A 17,383-nucleotide genomic window follows, 5' to 3' on the forward strand; every position below is an offset into this window, starting at 1 on the left:
TGTACACTCGTAACAGTAAAGCTATAAGTGGACAGTTAATACACATAAGAGGGGAAATTCATGTAGAACTCCTATATAAATGGTTGACAAGGAAACAGCCATTCATTATTGAATCTTGTGATGCAGATGATATATTTGGTGTGCACATCGTCTGCACCATCTGATTTACAATTATTGAAACAGTTAATCTGAATTCAAATGCAGCTTTTCGCTCTTATTAACTTGTGCACAGGTATTTCAGTAGTGATCTCTGTCTTGCATTTACCCTGTCTTCCACCTTTAAACTCTCAGGTTTTCAAATCTCTTATGGTGCAGTCCCCAACAATCAGTCTTTCCTTCTCATCCCGCCCGGTAAGTCTCCCCTGACCTGCGGTTCTGGATAACTTTACCAAAATCTACCCCTTTTTCCTAGATCTCTCCAGTCCTTTTCTTTCACCCCTCTTTCTTCCTCTTCACCCTTCTGCCTGAAGAAGGAGCCACTGGCTCCGACAGCTCACCTAATTATACTCTTTTATAAGTGTGTTTTGCTGCCACATGGTGAATGTATTTCTTTATATGTCCAATTACCTTACAAACATTTACTAGTATTATTTGGCTCTCGGTCATCAATGCTGAATAAAACAGCACAGCACTTACGAAGGTGGGCTTTATTTGTGTCATACTACAGTCATCAGATCATTTACAAGTCAATATCAAACCACGCCAACACAGACACCATTTTCAGAATATCAGCAGACCCCGTTCTTGATTTAGATCAGCAGGAAGACATCTTATTTCAAATTGACTCATGTGCATTCCATGTGTTGGAAGACTTTCCAATCGTTGCCTCTGTACTTGCACGAAAAAACATGGAAAGATGTCATACTACGTGAAGTAATAAAAAGGACACTGTCTGTGTGAGCACAATGTCTATCATCCCTGATGAAATCATCATCAAGGGCATACTTTGCATTGAACATCACCTTATGCCCCAAGATGGAGTCCTGTTGCCAGAGTTGAACATGACACCAACTGAGTGTTAATTCAACACAAACTTCAGTCCAAGGTTTCATTACTGCTCCTTATGAGTCACTGAGGTACCACCTGTATGAAAATTCTGGCTCAAAGCAATGTTTACTGACCAACAATCAATAAGGCCAGTATTACACTATCATATTTCTTTGTGAAAGTTGATATGTTGAATATTCATGTCAAAGAAATTTGATGGTGTAATACGGAACTTTGTCAAATCTCACCTGTCGTCAGTTCAATATGATCAAAACTAGGGCCTCGCTGCAGATTTGATCATAAAAGTCGCTTGTCTTCTGTTCACTGCAGTGTGAAATGTTACTATTTGGAGCGCTAGCATCGCTACAGTGCTCTGTCACCAGTAGTGTGCTTGTAAACATGGCTGTGAAGTTTAATTTGTGTGTGCCGTCAACTACAAAATTAATAGAAATGTATAAATCTGACGAGGCGCTTTACAACGTGTGGCACCCTGAGTACAAAAATAGATTAAGGAGACTGGAGAGCTAGAAAACAACTGCGGAGATCATTAGTTGTGAGATACGGCCCGGGTCCACGGCTGATGACATAAAAAGAAAAGTGATGGTCTCCGCTCAAGCTACTTTCACGAGAAAGCAAAAAGGACGTATCTACATAAAACTGTCTATTTTTGTACTCAGGATGCCTCATATTGTAAAGTGCCTCAACAGCTTCAAACATTTCTATTAATTTTGTAGTTGTGGGACACAAAATGTAATTATTACTTTGATCTAAAATAAAAATAGTTCTTAATTCACATAAAATGTATTGAACATTTATTTACTTTCAGATATTGGCCTTTAGTGCTTTATAAAGTGCTTCACACATTTCAGGTATTATTTTAGTTAATTTGCACTGTAGTATTCAAGTGCTGTACTGTAAGCTAGAGTACCTCTTTCCTGCAGCAAGAAATCAAAGTGTTATTGTGAGCCCGTCTTCTACAGATATAGCAGTGAGTATTGTGCTTTGTGATATGCTGAGACACTTCACTGAACTGAAACGTATGCTCATCCATTCTTAAGTAATTTATGTATGACTTGACGTCCTCCACTTTTGTTGAATGCTTTTATCGTCCTGTCCTAAAACCCCCAGCTTCACCCAGATATATTTCTACTTTTTTCTCCCACTTCTCTTCCAAATGCACACACACAGTGCAATTGTGGTACATGCAATTGCTGTGCATAAGACTAAGGTTCTCTGTAGAGACTGAAGGCTTCCAGGAAATGTCAGCACCAGAAGCAACTCCTATTCTGACAGTATATAACATCATCTGACTACTCATTACAACCAGTGAATTTGATCACCATCACATCAGTGCGCCATGCAGTCACTGACACAATGCTAATCAACTGGACACTGATACCACAATTTGCACTACTACCATCACTGGCTAGAGCAGAAGCAGTTCCAGCAGATATTTTCACAATATATATAAATGACCTAGTAGATAGTGTCGGAAGTTCCATGCGGCTTTTCGCGGATGATGCTGTAGTATACAGAGAAGTTGCAGCATTAGAAAATTGTAGCGAAATGCAGGAAGATCTGCAGCGGATAGGCACTTGGGGCATGGAGTGGCAGGAGCCTTTATTGTATGATTATATGATAGCAGAACAAACACTGGTAGCAGTTACTTCTGTAAAATATCTGGGAGTATGCGTGCGGAACGATTTGCAGTGGGATGATCATATAAAATTAATTGTCGGTACGGCGGGTACCAGGTTGAGATTCATTGGGAGAGTCCTTAGAAAATGTAGTCCATCAACAAAGGAGGTGGCTTACAAAACACTCATTCGACCTACACTTAAGTATTGCTCATCAGTGTGGGATCTGTACCAGATCGGGTTGACGGAGGAGATAGAGAAGATCCAAAGAAGAGCGGCGTGTTTCGTCACAGAGCTATTTGGCAACCGTGATGGCGTTACGGAGATGTTTAGCAAACTCAAGTGGCAGACTCTGCAAGAGAGGCGCTCTGCATCGCGGTGTAGCTTGCTCGCCAGGTTTCGAGAGAGTGCGTTTCTGGATGAGGTATCGAATATATTGCTTCCCCCTACTTATACCTCCCGAGGAGATCACGAATGTAAAATTAGAGAGATTCGAGTGCGCACAGAGGCTTTCAGACAGTCGTTCTTCCCGCAAACCATACCCTACTGGAACAAGAAAGGGAGGTAATGACAGTGGCACGTAAAGTGCCCTCCGCCACACAACGTTGGGTGGCTTGCGGAGTATAAATGTAGATGTAGATCCTGTATTTGTCACTTTTGGCAGTGAGTTAGCAGCTTTCCCTACAAATGGTACAGCAGAACAGGGGGTTTACTGCAAGAGTGGTTCTACAAACAAATGACAAACTCCTAGCTGCTATGTCACATCACATCTTGTCATCCCAGGGTCTCAGGGACAATTTACTGGAGCTGAGCAGGACCACAGCTAGCAGAATCCACTGTGTTCAGTCTTTATGCTCTCTATTTCAGTTCTGACCATCTACTTTTAAATGATCTTGCTTGTGGAACTAGGCTGGTGTGGATTAATATTTTGGTTGGTTTTACATATTTGCTTTGTCTGAGAACTAGTACAAAAAAGGTCTTCCCAATATGTGTACTGTTCTCTGTGTGCATTTTGCTCAACACAAAGTGTTGACCATATGAGACGACCATAGCTGAACCATTACACTCAAAAACCGAATATCTAATGAATTTTTAAGAATAACAAGGTTTTATTTGAAAACGGATTTTTACACATATTATGATTTTCATTTTTAAATGCATTTTATGTATATTATGACCTTTCTTTAATTAATAAGAACTTTTCAATAGCATGTCTGAAGAACAGAAACTAGTTAACATTGAAGGAACTGCTTTCTGAAAGTATTTGTATGGAGTGTAGCAATGTATGAAAGTGAAACATGGACAATAAACAATTCAGACAAAAAGAGAATAGAAGTTTTTGAGATGTGGTGCTACAGAAGAATGCTGAAGATTAGATGAGTAGATCATGTAACTAATGAGGTGGTACTGAACAGAATTGGGGAGAAGAGAAATTTGTGGTACAACCTGACTTCAAGAAGGGATCCATTGGTAGGACACATTCTGAGGCATCAAGGGATCACCAATTTAGTGCTGGAGGGAAGTGTGGGGAGCAAAAATAGTGCTGGAGGGAAGTGTGGGGAGCAAAAATTGTGTAGGGAGGCCTAGAGATGTAACAGTAAGCAGATTCAGAAGGATTTAGGTTCCAGTAGTCACTCAGAGATGAAAAGGCTTGCACAGGATAGAGTAGCATGGGGAGCTGCATCAAACCAGTCTTTGGACTGAATACCACAACAACAACAACAACATATCAGTATTTGATACTGGCCTTCCTGTATTATTCAGTAAAATAAGGCACCAAACATACACACACAAAATATAAAATTTATTAAATAACCAATGTGAATGTTAGTCATATGAAATAATTAGTATGTAAATTTATTACTTCTGAAAATTTTAATAATTTATTACCTTATTAAAGTCACAATTCTGTGACAGAGAAACTCTTGTAGCTTCATATTCCAAATTCTGCATATGTTGCAATTTCTGTCTATAATCTTGAACAGTTGGTGGTATCGACTCTGAAGTGAAACAAAGATGGAAGACGGATGTTGGAACATTGTTATTCAATGTTTCAGACTCTTTTGATTCACTTTCAAATAGAGTAAATATATGGGCTGTAAGGAACCGGACCTGTGAAAGTGTGTTACACACAATTGAGAATTTAAATCTGCACTTAAAAATTAAGACAACTATAGAATGAAATTATTAATTATAACACACACCATACAGAAATAAAGGTAATATGCACTGTTGAACCTACAAGGCTGCATTTTTTTTATTTTCAAAAAGATCTACAAGGTTGCATGTGAAATTCCCAAAGTATTTCATTGGCACAACTGATGTACATTTTCAAGTGTGATGGTTCGTCATTTTTATCAATGAAAACTAGGATTTCACAACAACATCTAGTGTCTCGTCAGAGAGCCATTTCAACAAATAGTCCATTGGGAAAGCCTCAAGCAACACAATTTCAATACTAATATCTTAAAAGTGTTTCCAAAACAATTTTGAATCTGAGTTCAAATCTTGTAATATTTGGATTTTTTTATTTTAATTGTTTATAATAATACAACGAAACACTTCGAAAGAAGTAAAATATCATGACATGCTGAGGAGTCATTCTCTTTTCTAACTGTGCAACCTAACCACAAAAACAATGCCTGCTTACCTTGTGAAATGGTGAAGAAAGATTCCTTTCCAGTTTGTTATGTAATTTTTTCAGGAGTGTAAGACGGACATCATCATCCTTTTTACTAATATTGATTGCAGTTAGATATATGTCAATTGCTCGCAATGCATTTACAAACCTTGGTTTACATGCATATGGTAATAAGTCATCTATTACTTCAAGTTTCAGGATATCTTCCAGCTTGTCTCCTCTCATTATATGTACCATTGTTTCTATAGCAAGACAGATGAAATACAATAGTTGCTCCTCATTTAATATGTTACTCTGTGGAGTGGCAAAGTCTTGAGCATCTCTTGACATTTCTCCTCTTTCTTCCTCTGATACTTCCATGCTGTTGTTGTTAACAGAGCTTTGACACAAAAATTTGAATGCCAAATGAATGAGAGCACTTATAAATTTCTCATCTGTCTTTTGAGGAATCAGATGAGGAAGACAAATCAATGCACAAACACAGTCTTCAAAATGGGAAGCCAATTCTTCAGCTGTTTTAAATTGTAATATGTCAATAACAAAATCACAGAATGTTGCTTTCACAAGTGACTGGCGAGTTTTTAACCTGCAAGAATGAACAGATCATAAGTTTTGAATCTACTTCAATTATACATGGAATATATGTTTAAATCACAATTGTGTTACAAAGGTTAAGCTAGAAAGTGCTGAGATCTTTTCAGTGTCTCATTAATTTTAGATAGAGGCACATTATTGGAAGACCGGTAGAGATGATAGGTAAATGCTAAGTTGTGTGAAATTTATACAGTCATTCAAGTGAACATCACTAACAACCAGTCCACATGGAAAGAAGAACTGTATGGATGCTGCACTGGACACTTTCTGATGGTGGGGAAAAAAAAACCTATGCTGTTCAGCTTTGCCAGTATACAAAAGAGACGATTCCTTCAGATACCACCAAGAAATACATGTCACAATCTCTGCCCTTCCTGTTACATCCATTACAACAATCAGCAATGAAGAATAGAAAAGAACTGACAGAAAGCTCTGTCTCTGGGCAGGCACTACACTGACATCAACTGTAATTATTTCAGTGTCATCTGATATTCATGTTGGGAGTCATACACACAAACACTACATGGAGATAGTAGGAAGTATCACAATATTTACCAAGACTGCAAAGGGGGGAGGGGGGGGAGGGGGGGGGGGGAGGGAGAAAAAAAAAATCTGAAAAAATAATTCCTTCAAAACTGGCTACAGATATAAGACAGATAATTTTCTAATGTGACACTGCTATACTCACAGAGGAATAATACAAGAAAAAAAAAAATCACATGCATATACAGGTCACGTTCATTGCACAAGGATGTTGCCTTCTCATACTACATGGCAGTACATTCTTGGACATGTCTTGATATCTGCTCTCAGGGACCATGGAAACAAGGGCCAAAAACAGTACATGTTCTGAACTACAACCACCACCATGGCATCTCATCAAGTGCACCTCAGGATACCACCACTGCTATCTCATTAACAATGCACCTACGAGGTGCAGCTAATGTGGATCTATTTGCTTCCACCCTACGACGTGGCCGCAAATAGACTGTAATACATTATTCTGCAGCCTAGAGACCACTGCCTACAGAGCCTACCTCAAGCTGCCAGCCGGGCACTGTACTGCTACACTACACTGCAACTTGAGCTCACAAAGCTGTAGTGCCAGTACTTTGGGGCATTTAATGTATTCGCATTGTGTTTGCATTCTTTGACAGCTATCATTCTCAGTGGTCCATCTGGACATAAACTTTCTTTACCTTTTTACAGTTAGTGAACTTGCCTGCCACAATGAATAGTTTTGGTTTGTTATCAGACCACTAAAGTGCTTGAACAGGCACAGCTATATTCACCAACAGAATTTGTCATGACCTTTCTTGAGTTTAACTCAAATAGCAATTTACTACAGAAATGACAAGTATGATTTAGTGATATTGTTAAGAAATGTTTTGTTCCTTGTCTACCTGGGAGCAAGTTCTTGCTTAGAGAGCCCTGGATCAGCCAATTCCAATACCAAAGCATTCTACACCATGTACATATTTCTAACTCTGCGAAGAGCTCAGAATAACATTACATATGAGGACTTACAGACAAAAATTTGTAGCTCTAACACTCAATGCTCCAATAATGAAAGCGTTATAGTAAATTGGACACAGAACAAATCACTTTCAAAAGTTTTTCTATCAACTTAAAACATTTATTCCTCAGCATCACAGAGAAAAGCTACTGAAACTGACTTAAGCAGCATTTGTAACAATACGAGAGAAGGAAAGTTGTACTTACCATACAGCAGAGATGCTGACTCGTGATAGGCACAATAAAAAGATTCACACAATCATAGCTTTCGGCCATTAAGGCCTTTGTCAGCAGTAGACAAACATACAAACACACACACACACACACACACACACACACACACACACACACTTTCACACTCACACAAGCGCAACTTGCACACACTTCTGCAGTCTCAGAGAGCTGAAACTACGCTGCAAGCAGCAGCACCAGGGATGGGAGTGGCGAGTGGGTGGGGCTAAGGAGGAGGCTGTGGCAGGTAGGGGGAGAGATAGTATGGTGGGAGTGGCGGACAGTGAAATGTTGCAGTTTAGACGGAGGGCAGGAGAGAAGGTGCGGAGGGGGGAGGGGGTGAGTAGCAGAAAGGAGAGAAATAAAAATAAAAAGAAGAAATTAAAAGACTGGGAGTGGCAGTGAAATGACAGCTGGGCAGAGCTGGAATGGGAACAGGGAGGGGGCTGGATGGATGAGGACAGTGACTAACGAAGGTTGAGGTCAAGAGGGTTACGGGAACGTAGGATGTATTGCAGGGAAAGTTCCCAACTGTGCAATTCAGAAAAGCTGGTGTGGGTGGGAAGGATCCATATGGCACAGGCTGTGAAGTAGTCATTGAGATGAGGGGTATCATGTTTGGCAGCGTATTCAGCTGCAGGGTGGTCCACTTGTTTTTTGGCCACAGTTTGTCAGTGGCCGTTCATGCGGATAGACAGCTTGTTGGTTGTCATGCCTACATAGAATGCAGCACAGTGGTTGCAGCTTAGCTTGTAAATCACATGACTGGTTTCACAGGTAGCCCTGCCTTAGATGGGATAGGTGATGTTAGTGACCGGACTGGAGTAGGTGGTGGTAGGAGGATGTATGGGACAGGTCTTGCATCTAGGTCTATTACAGGGGTATGAGCCATGAGGTAAGGGATTGGGAGCAGGGGTTGTGTAAGGATGGACGAGTATATTGTGTAGGTTCAGTGGACGGCGAAATACCACGATAGGAGGGGTGGGAAGGATAGTGGGTAGGACATTTCCCATTTCAAGGCATGACGAGAGGTAATCAAAACCCTGGCGGAGAATGTAATTCAGTTGGTCCAGTCCCGGATGGTACTGAGTTACGAGGGGAATGCTCCTCTGTGGCTGGACTGTGGGACTTTGGGAGGTGGTGGGAGACTGGAAAGATAAGGCACAGGAGATTTGTTTTTGTACAAGGATGGGAGGATAATTATGGTCAGTGAAGGCTTCAGTGAGGCCCTCGGTATATTTAGAGAGAGACTGCTCGTCACTGCAGATGCGACGACCATGGGTGGCTAGGCTGTATGGAAGGGACTTCTTGGTATGAAACGGGTGGCAGCTGTCGAAGTGGAGGTATTGCTGGTGGTTAGTAGGTTTGATATGGATGGGGTATCCCTCCCTCCCTCCATGCCCCAGCCTCCTCCTTACCCCCACCCATCTGCCACTCCCTTCATGCACTGATGCTGCTGCTCACAGTGTAGTTTCAGCTTTCTGAGACTGTAGACGTGTATGCAAGTTGCGCTTGTTAAGTGTGTGTGTGCGTGTGTGTATGTGTGTCTACTGCTGACAAAGGCCTTAATGGCCAAAAGCTATGATTGTGTGAATCTTTTTACTGTGCCTATCGTGACTCAGCATCTCCGCTATATGGCGAGTAGCAACTGTCGAAGTATTGTTACATTCCATCCTGGATTTTCCATTGTTTGATTTAAGCAGCATTTGCTGATTACAGATTTTTGATGTGAGATACTTTGATGGCACTGGATTGGGTGCAGCTTTGGATTTAGAAATATTCAGCTGATCAGTGTGAACTTATTTTTGTAAAGCAAGATTAACCCCTTAACACAAACCCCTGAGCTACCTAATTTTTATTATTTTGACAGAAACTTAAAATCTTGAGTATACTAAGGCAACTGAAGAAGAGATTTTCGAAAAAATAAAACTCCATTTATACTCCGGTTGTTTCAGCACTGACAGTTAGATGTTCAGTGGCTGGAGAGCACCTGGTACTACATTTGTAGTTGGGCTGTTGTGTTTTGGTTGTGGAGGTTGTCACTAGATGTCATCTTTACTGTGTGCAGCTTTGGATACTCAACAAAAAAATGTGCACTTTTAGATTCTCTACTTTATTGTTGTTTAGGCAATGATTTCAAAACAGTATTGCTGTAGTGATCCTGATTTGGACATTGAATTTAGCAGCTCAGAAAGTGAAGAAGAATGTGCTGTTACTTCAATAGAGACTGAAAGTGATGACAGTTTGTCAGTTGAGTGACAAGTGCTTGCCAGTGGTATGAGATACATTCATCCACTGTGCTCCAGCAAGTTTCTCCATGATTTATGTTCACAGGAAACCATTGTGAAGCACATGGTTGGACTTCTTAGCTACACAGGAACTAAAAAAAGACTTCAAGTTTCAGGATATTTTAGTCAAAGTCCAATACACAAGTATACTTAGGAATTTATTATTGGCGATCTTCAGAACTTTGTAACTTATTATTTTCAGCTTTAAAAGCCACCTTTAGCTGACTATATGAAATGTCATTTGTTACAGGACATTTTTCATTAATAAAAAAATATTTTTATTTGGAGCATAATTTGAAAAAAATTGTTAAGGGGTAAGAAAATTAATAATTATATGATGAAACCCTGCTCATCAGAATATGAAGTGTATGTGGCTCGTTGTAAAATACCTTCTCTACTAACTCGTTATCTCTCTTCCATGCCTGGTCAAAATGTCTTAGTATACTGTTCTAGTAAGGCAACAGTTCCTTTAAGTCATGGACTGAAAACTTCCTACATGTAGTCATATCTGTCACCAACTACCCCAGTTGTGTACTTGAAAAAAGTTATCTTATCAAGCAGGATGCTGTTAAAGTTTTATTGCATTAACATAAATACAAACACTGAACAGCTTTCTGAGCAGTTGTTTGTCTGTGTCTGTTCTAATGATTTCTTATTCATCTGAACTCATACCTCACTGTACCATGCAAATATTATTTAGTGATTTTCCATAAAAGAGTCCAGGTCATAGGAAATGTAGATTCAAATGTAACATTTTTTTCCCAAGTAGTTACCTTTCAAACTGTGCAAAGTTGAGTGGATACACATGCCACTTTTCCAGATCACAACCAGAAGCACAAAGAGGAGCCTTATATAATAACAGCTGGGTTAAAACATATAAGACTCGGTGACAATCCTCATTTGATGGCAAACAAGAATTACAGTACTGGAGAAGACGCGGTAAAACCAGAGTGTCAAACCCTGAATACGTCATTATCTTGCGAGTGAATTCCAACCACAAAGTGGGACGTGGCACGCCAAGAATCTGAAAATTTGGTATTAATGTGTTGGTTTATGTTGAAAATATTACATATGAATGACAATACAATAAGGAACTATGACATCACTATTTAAAGAAAGGCAACTAGTATAACCATAGCAATTTAAAACTGAAAGTATGTAAAATATTGCTTTCATGCATGAACAACATGCTGACAACTTAGTAACAGTATTTAATGCATTTATAAATCATCCACAACTTAAATAAATGATGATAAATTTGAATTAATATTTGCCAGAAAATGAACAGTGTGTTTTTTGACTCTGCAGTCAAGAATAATTTTTTGTGGGGGGTGAGGGTGGTTATGAGAGTTATGACTGGTAATACAGCAGAATGGGATTGCATATTCAGAATGTATCACTACAATTTTTATTTTAGATTAACTAAAGTTTACAATCCTTATATCAGGTTTTGTATCCCTTTATTACACACAACTTACAGTCTTGATCTCAGTGCATACACTGTACTGATGAAATAACCATTTACTGATTTCAATTGAAATAGTAATGTATTAATGTAATTATTAAATTTCAAAGCACATCACCATTGCCTAAGCATAGACATACACCAGCTATTAGATTTCATGATCAGCATTTTAGCATCTTTTAAAACAGCGTAATGTTGTTGTAATTCATATTTTAGTGTGCGTCATTGTTTATGTAATCAGCACTGCAAATTTATGCACTGCAGTATTAATGGATTGATATAATTACTAACAAGTGTAGAACTTTATGTCAGAACAATGCTTCTTCCATTACTAAATTCATCAAATTAACTTTAATTGTAATTTTGTAGAAAACATGAAACCAACAATGTGAGACTTTGTTCCATACTACTGTAAAGTTATTTAAGGCATTTGCTTGGGACCACATCAGAGGCAGTGTCAAGCATAGTTTTTTAATGTGAAACCTATGTCAACCTGAGGTACAAGTTTTATTTTTTGGAATATATGAAGATTTTCAGTAAAATCAGTGTGTTGTATATGTTTTAATTAGAGTGTCAATTCATTATTTTGATACTGTCTAAGAACATACAGATCAATCTAATGGAAAAATGGATTTCTGTAACTGTTCATACACTCACGAACAGAGTAGTGAATTGCAAGTTAAGGAAATGTGCATGGCTGGCAAATTTCAATTGACAGGACCCTTTCAAAATGTTCAGCCACGTAAAAAAGGAAGCTGCATGTCAAAATAAATCGATTAGTTTTGAACAATATGTGAAATTTAATGAGGCTAAGAATTAGAAAAACTTAACATAAAATGATTAAAAATAAGATGTATTACACTAAACTTAAGAGGGACACAGTTATCAAAGATTTATAGTTTTATTACAGAACACACATTTTTAAGTGACTACGCTTTGTTTTTGATATTTCATCTTCTTCAACTAGAAAATGTGAACAGTTCAAAAATATATGTACACTTCCTCATGTTAAAGCACTTACCTTCAGTAAAAGCAAACTAGCGTGTTCTTGAGAAAGTCTTAGCTGGGAAGAAAGAAGCAAGCATGCCCCTATGTCTAGAACAACTGATAAAACACTATCTGGAAGACTGTGCTTCTCTAAAATATTAATCAGATGTTTTGTTGTCAGTCCTGAATCCACAATAAAGACACCATTTTTGTGCTGAACTAACTGATAAAAAAGTTTCAACAGGTACAGCAAAGCCTTCTCATTGTGCTGACTGCGATCAGTGGACCAAGATGACTGGAAAAACTGCAATGTTTCCTGCACAAACAAATTTATTTCATTGAAGAAATAAAATACAAACATTGTATATATTATTTATTTTGATTACAGTCAGTGGCACATAAATGTTTCACATGCTCTCAAGGGTTGGGGAGGAAAAATTACCTTTGCACAGTACAGTGAATATATTGTACTAATTACATAATATTTGTCATGTAAACATGTTCAATAATTACTGGGATACTCCATAATAAGATGTCTCACCACTTAAAGAGACAACACTCAAAACTGTGTTTCTAGACATATTGTGTTACATACATATACAAGTGTTATAATGGCACTTACTGAGGCTACGGGTTTATATGTGAGAATTGGTAATCTTAACACTTTTAAATATATGAATGCGTAGACATGTATACATATGCTCCAGGACAGGTATGAAACACCTGAAGCATGTGACATAGTGCCGGAAACTAATTAGTAGAAATGAGACACCTTTAACACCAATTCTTGTGGGTTGTTGTTGTTGTTGTTGTTGTTGTTGTTGGTGGTGGTGGTGGGAAAGTGGTGACATCAAAGCATAACAAACACAACAGCAATTTACAAATAAACAGACAACAAGATGGTAATCATATTCCTTACTATCTGGAATAAAATACTGTTGGGATAATTCCTTCCAACACCATAATGGATGGGTTGGGTAGCATGTAAAAACCTAGGGGAAAAAAACTATGTCAGCAGATAAATGTTTCAAGGATTTCTTGCAGTGTAAGGTTTAATGTAAAATCAAGCTTTCAATGCCGGCCGAAGTGGCCGAGCGGTTCTAGGCACTTCAGTCTGGAACCGTGTGACCGCTATGGTCGCAAGTTCGAATCCTGCCTCGGGCAGGGATGTGTGTGATGTCCTTACGTTAGTTAGGTTTAAGTAGTTCTAAGTTCTAGGGGACTGATGACCTCAGTTGTTAAGTCCCGTAGTGCTCAGAGCCATTCAAACCAAGTTTTCAATGACTTCCTCTGTTTTTACTGTCAGGAGTCATCTATAGGCCGTGAGGTACTTTATTTGTCTGGCCAAATCATGTCATAGAGACACCATGAACTAACAAAACTTCCACATGCTACCCTAGATGACAGTCCCAATAACTCCAGTGACAGATGAGATGGGGCAAGGAGGTGGTAACACGGGAAGAAATAAAAAATTACTGATTTAGAGACATATGCAAAGGCTTCACAGTCTTTGGTTGACTGGTTATGGTCCTAATCACATTTCACCTCTACTGGTGGGATAAGAGTGAGTTGGAGATGACGTAAAAATAAATAGGGCAATACCATGTGATCAGCTAGTGGTGACAAGAAAATAAATAATGTTAGTAAATTACGATAGCTTTAATTATATAGCCACAAAAATAAATAAATATATTACTCAAAGTTTCTGCCCTAATTGTGGACTTAAAAAGAAACATGGGCGTGTTACTGTAGATACGAAGATATTAACGCAATCACAAAGATAAATATAAAATATTACAATGCACAGATATTAAGTAAGAGATTGATACTTGTTAGTCACCTACATCCATGTGCGAATAGTTAACCTATGCAACACCTACACCGGATGTTTTTAAACATTATTCAAGACCTGCAAGCAATTAGGTGCACTCGCATTGAGTATTCTTAAAAGTCATTCAAGAACTGTACGCCTCAAATTGGGGCACATGTCATATTTTGCAATGGCAGAAATGGGATATTTTCAAATTTCATAGTATCAGAAAGTGATAGCAACTTGCACTTCAAACATAGTCACAACATGCTGAAAAATGTTGGACAAAACACACTGACCTGAAAGGGAACTAAACTAAAAAAAAGGTGCATTTTTGGCAACAAAATGACCATAATTCACGATAAGGGTAAGAAATTTTCTCCTTGTTTTCATACTATTAACAGACAACTTTTCATTTCATGGCCAGGCTCTACAATTTCATAAAAAAAGTTATTTGACTCACAGTTCAAGTGGTCCTTAACTTCCTACAACACTTACGTTACTGGCACACTGAATGCCATCTGAAAAGTCCACTTTCAGTGACATCTGCCATAAATATTATTCATTGTACACCACATTCCCTCCTTTTTTCAATTTTACTAATGTTATGCAATATATGCAAACAATATACTGTATTTAATAACTCTACGCTATAGTCCGTTTTCATCAACATTCATACTTTATACAGGCAAAAAGTTTTAGCACATATCAGGACACCACATACATGAAGACTGCTACTGGTGACTTAAAATGAAGATATTAGTGTATTCTGCATATATAATGAATTACAGAATTACTTACTGGTGAAACTCTACTCCAACTCTACCCAAAGGGATAAAGTTTTCAGAACACATAAGCATATAAGCATGTTATAAGAATTATATCCATTGTTACTTCTTGAACATCTTGCAGACAGCCCTTCCAAAAACTTGGATTTTTGTCAATTGTTCCAAAATTCATAAATTTTTTTATCTTATTAAATATATTACAACATAAATACTCCTGGAGTAACTGCAGCAAAAATTAGATAACTCAGATTAAAAGTAAATTATGGTACTCACAAATAATGCAGTCCACAAAGTATTTGCTTTCTGTGGGTGGGTTCCACTGGTCAGGGCAGTCATAAAATGAGATAACACATCAAATAACAAGTCCTGTGGTAATGCAGCATTGTTTAATGACTTCATATATAAAGGTAATATTGTTTCGGCACAGCTATGGAACTGGCCAGACACACCTTTAATAACTTCAAACAGCAAACGACCACAACCTGAAACTCCCTGCAAAATAAACTTTCATTTTAGAAATTATTCTAATATCTACAGAAAATTGTGAATCTTTTCTCTCTAGTTACCTCTGGTTTTTCTTGGAGTGTTTTTAAAATTAAAGCAAGGAATCCTGTTTTGTCCTTGACTTTGCGTGCAATAAAAGCAAAACTTTCAGCAGCAAAATTATTTATATAAGGTGGCTTTGAATTTCCAAGAAGAGGAATCAGGCTATCAAAAACTGCATCCACATCTTTTACCAGATATCGCCACAAGAATTTGAATAAGTAAGCCAAACAATTGAATGTCCACTCTAATTGATCAGCATCTTTGCTTGACAGCAAAGGAATTAATTTTTGTAAAATATCCTGATAAAAAGGATAAATCTCTTGACGAAGGTCTTGTGCAAGAGCCACAACCAACCTAAAACAAACAAAAAATTTATTTTTATCACAAAATTTGTAAAATGGTGTTAATTTTCATACATAGGCTAATCTACACAAACACGCACACATATCACATACATACACACCCGTGTACGAACACGTGAGTGCAAGCGTGTGCACACATGCATGCATGCACGTGAGGACGCCCCCGCCCCCAACACACACAGAGCGAGAGAGAGAGAAGAGAGAGAGAGAGAGAGAGGGAGGGAGGAGGGGGGGGGCAGAGGGAGGAGAAGATTTTTATAATTTCTTAATAACGTGATTCACGTTACAAGTCTTACAAGATATGACATGACACCCCCCCCCCCCCCCCCCCCCCCGCCCCTCTGCATGAAACTACAGCAGAGTAAGGGGATATTTACAATGTTAAAGAAATATATCTGTAACAAAACAAGATTATAAGAACAATATGGTGGAGCTCCCAGAGTGTGTGCATTGTATCCAATAATGACATAAGTAAGTATCAGAAATCCATCTAAATGAAATATATTTTTCTTATCATTGTGGATAGGGAAGGTCATGGGGAAAACAAATTTAGGGTGAAATACAAACAAAGATGCATTATGGGCAGAACATAAACAATAGAACAGGTAAAGATAACCATACATGCCTACTTCGTGTTTGAGTTCTAAAGAAGTGTAATATTGTGTTCCCTTTCATATTCACATAGCTGTGCACTGCCCAACTTCCATACACAGTCAGTGATTACTTTTACTTAACCAATTGCTTGATGTACTGTGGAGATGAGTTCTCACTTCCAATGGCTAGAGTTTGTCTAAGAAATGTAAATGTAGGCCTATGCTATCCTCCAATGCAGCTCTGTTCCCCATAATCTTCAGTGTCTTTGATCTTTTCTATTTTGAAGACAAAAATTATGCACATGGGTCTTAGATGCCAGTTCAGCTAAAAATCCTTTTAATGGGAAAACACTTTTAGTCCAGCTGTTAATTTCTCTTTAATGCCTTTGAAGTAAGTGTTTATAGCATCACCACATAAGAGGGATTTTGTGTCTTAAGATTTTGGTTGACTGCCTATATAGGCATTCAAGAAGGAAGGAAGATTAGGGTTTAATGTGCCTTTGACAACTTTGCCACTAGAGACTGGGTGCAAGGTTGGACTGTTTCAAGAAAAGGGAAGGAAGTCAGCTGTGCTCTTGCAAAGGAACCATCTGGGCAGTTCTACATCTACATAAATACTCCGCAAGCTAACATATGGTAAGAGGCAGAGGATACCTTGTTACACTATCAGTCATTTCTTGCTTTGTTCCACTCACAAACAGAGAAAAAAATGACTGTCTACGTCCTTCTGCATGGGCTTTAATTTTTCTGTGGGCCTTACATGAAATGTACATTCATGGCAGTAGGATCCTTCTGCAGTCACCTTCAAATGCCAGTTCTCTAAATTTTCTCAATAGCATTCCTCAAAAAGAATGTCGCCTTCTGTCCAGGGATTCCTGTTTGAGTTCCTGAAGCATTTCCATAATACTTGTGTGTCAACAGAAACTACCGGTAACAAAT

At 38.3% G+C, this 17,383-nt stretch overlaps 1 protein-coding gene across 1 annotated transcript in view; it reads right to left on the bottom strand.

The window, feature by feature from the left end:
* The window catches only part of LOC124625459 (small subunit processome component 20 homolog), a 208,888-nt gene that overhangs the window by 160,439 nt on the left and 31,066 nt on the right, over positions 1-17,383 (bottom strand). The window contains exons 3-8 of the mRNA XM_047149176.1: positions 15,510-15,843; positions 15,217-15,435; positions 12,380-12,661; positions 10,667-10,917; positions 5,275-5,851; positions 4,515-4,736 (exon numbers count right to left, since the gene is read on the bottom strand). Coding sequence (XP_047005132.1) covers positions 4,515-4,736; positions 5,275-5,851; positions 10,667-10,917; positions 12,380-12,661; positions 15,217-15,435; positions 15,510-15,843 — 1,885 coding nt within the window. The remainder of the gene's footprint in view (positions 1-4,514; positions 4,737-5,274; positions 5,852-10,666; positions 10,918-12,379; positions 12,662-15,216; positions 15,436-15,509; positions 15,844-17,383) is intronic.

The sequence above is a fragment of the Schistocerca americana genome, chromosome 1 (genome assembly GCF_021461395.2).
Source record: "Schistocerca americana isolate TAMUIC-IGC-003095 chromosome 1, iqSchAmer2.1, whole genome shotgun sequence".
NCBI classification, from domain to species: domain Eukaryota; kingdom Metazoa; phylum Arthropoda; class Insecta; order Orthoptera; family Acrididae; genus Schistocerca; species Schistocerca americana.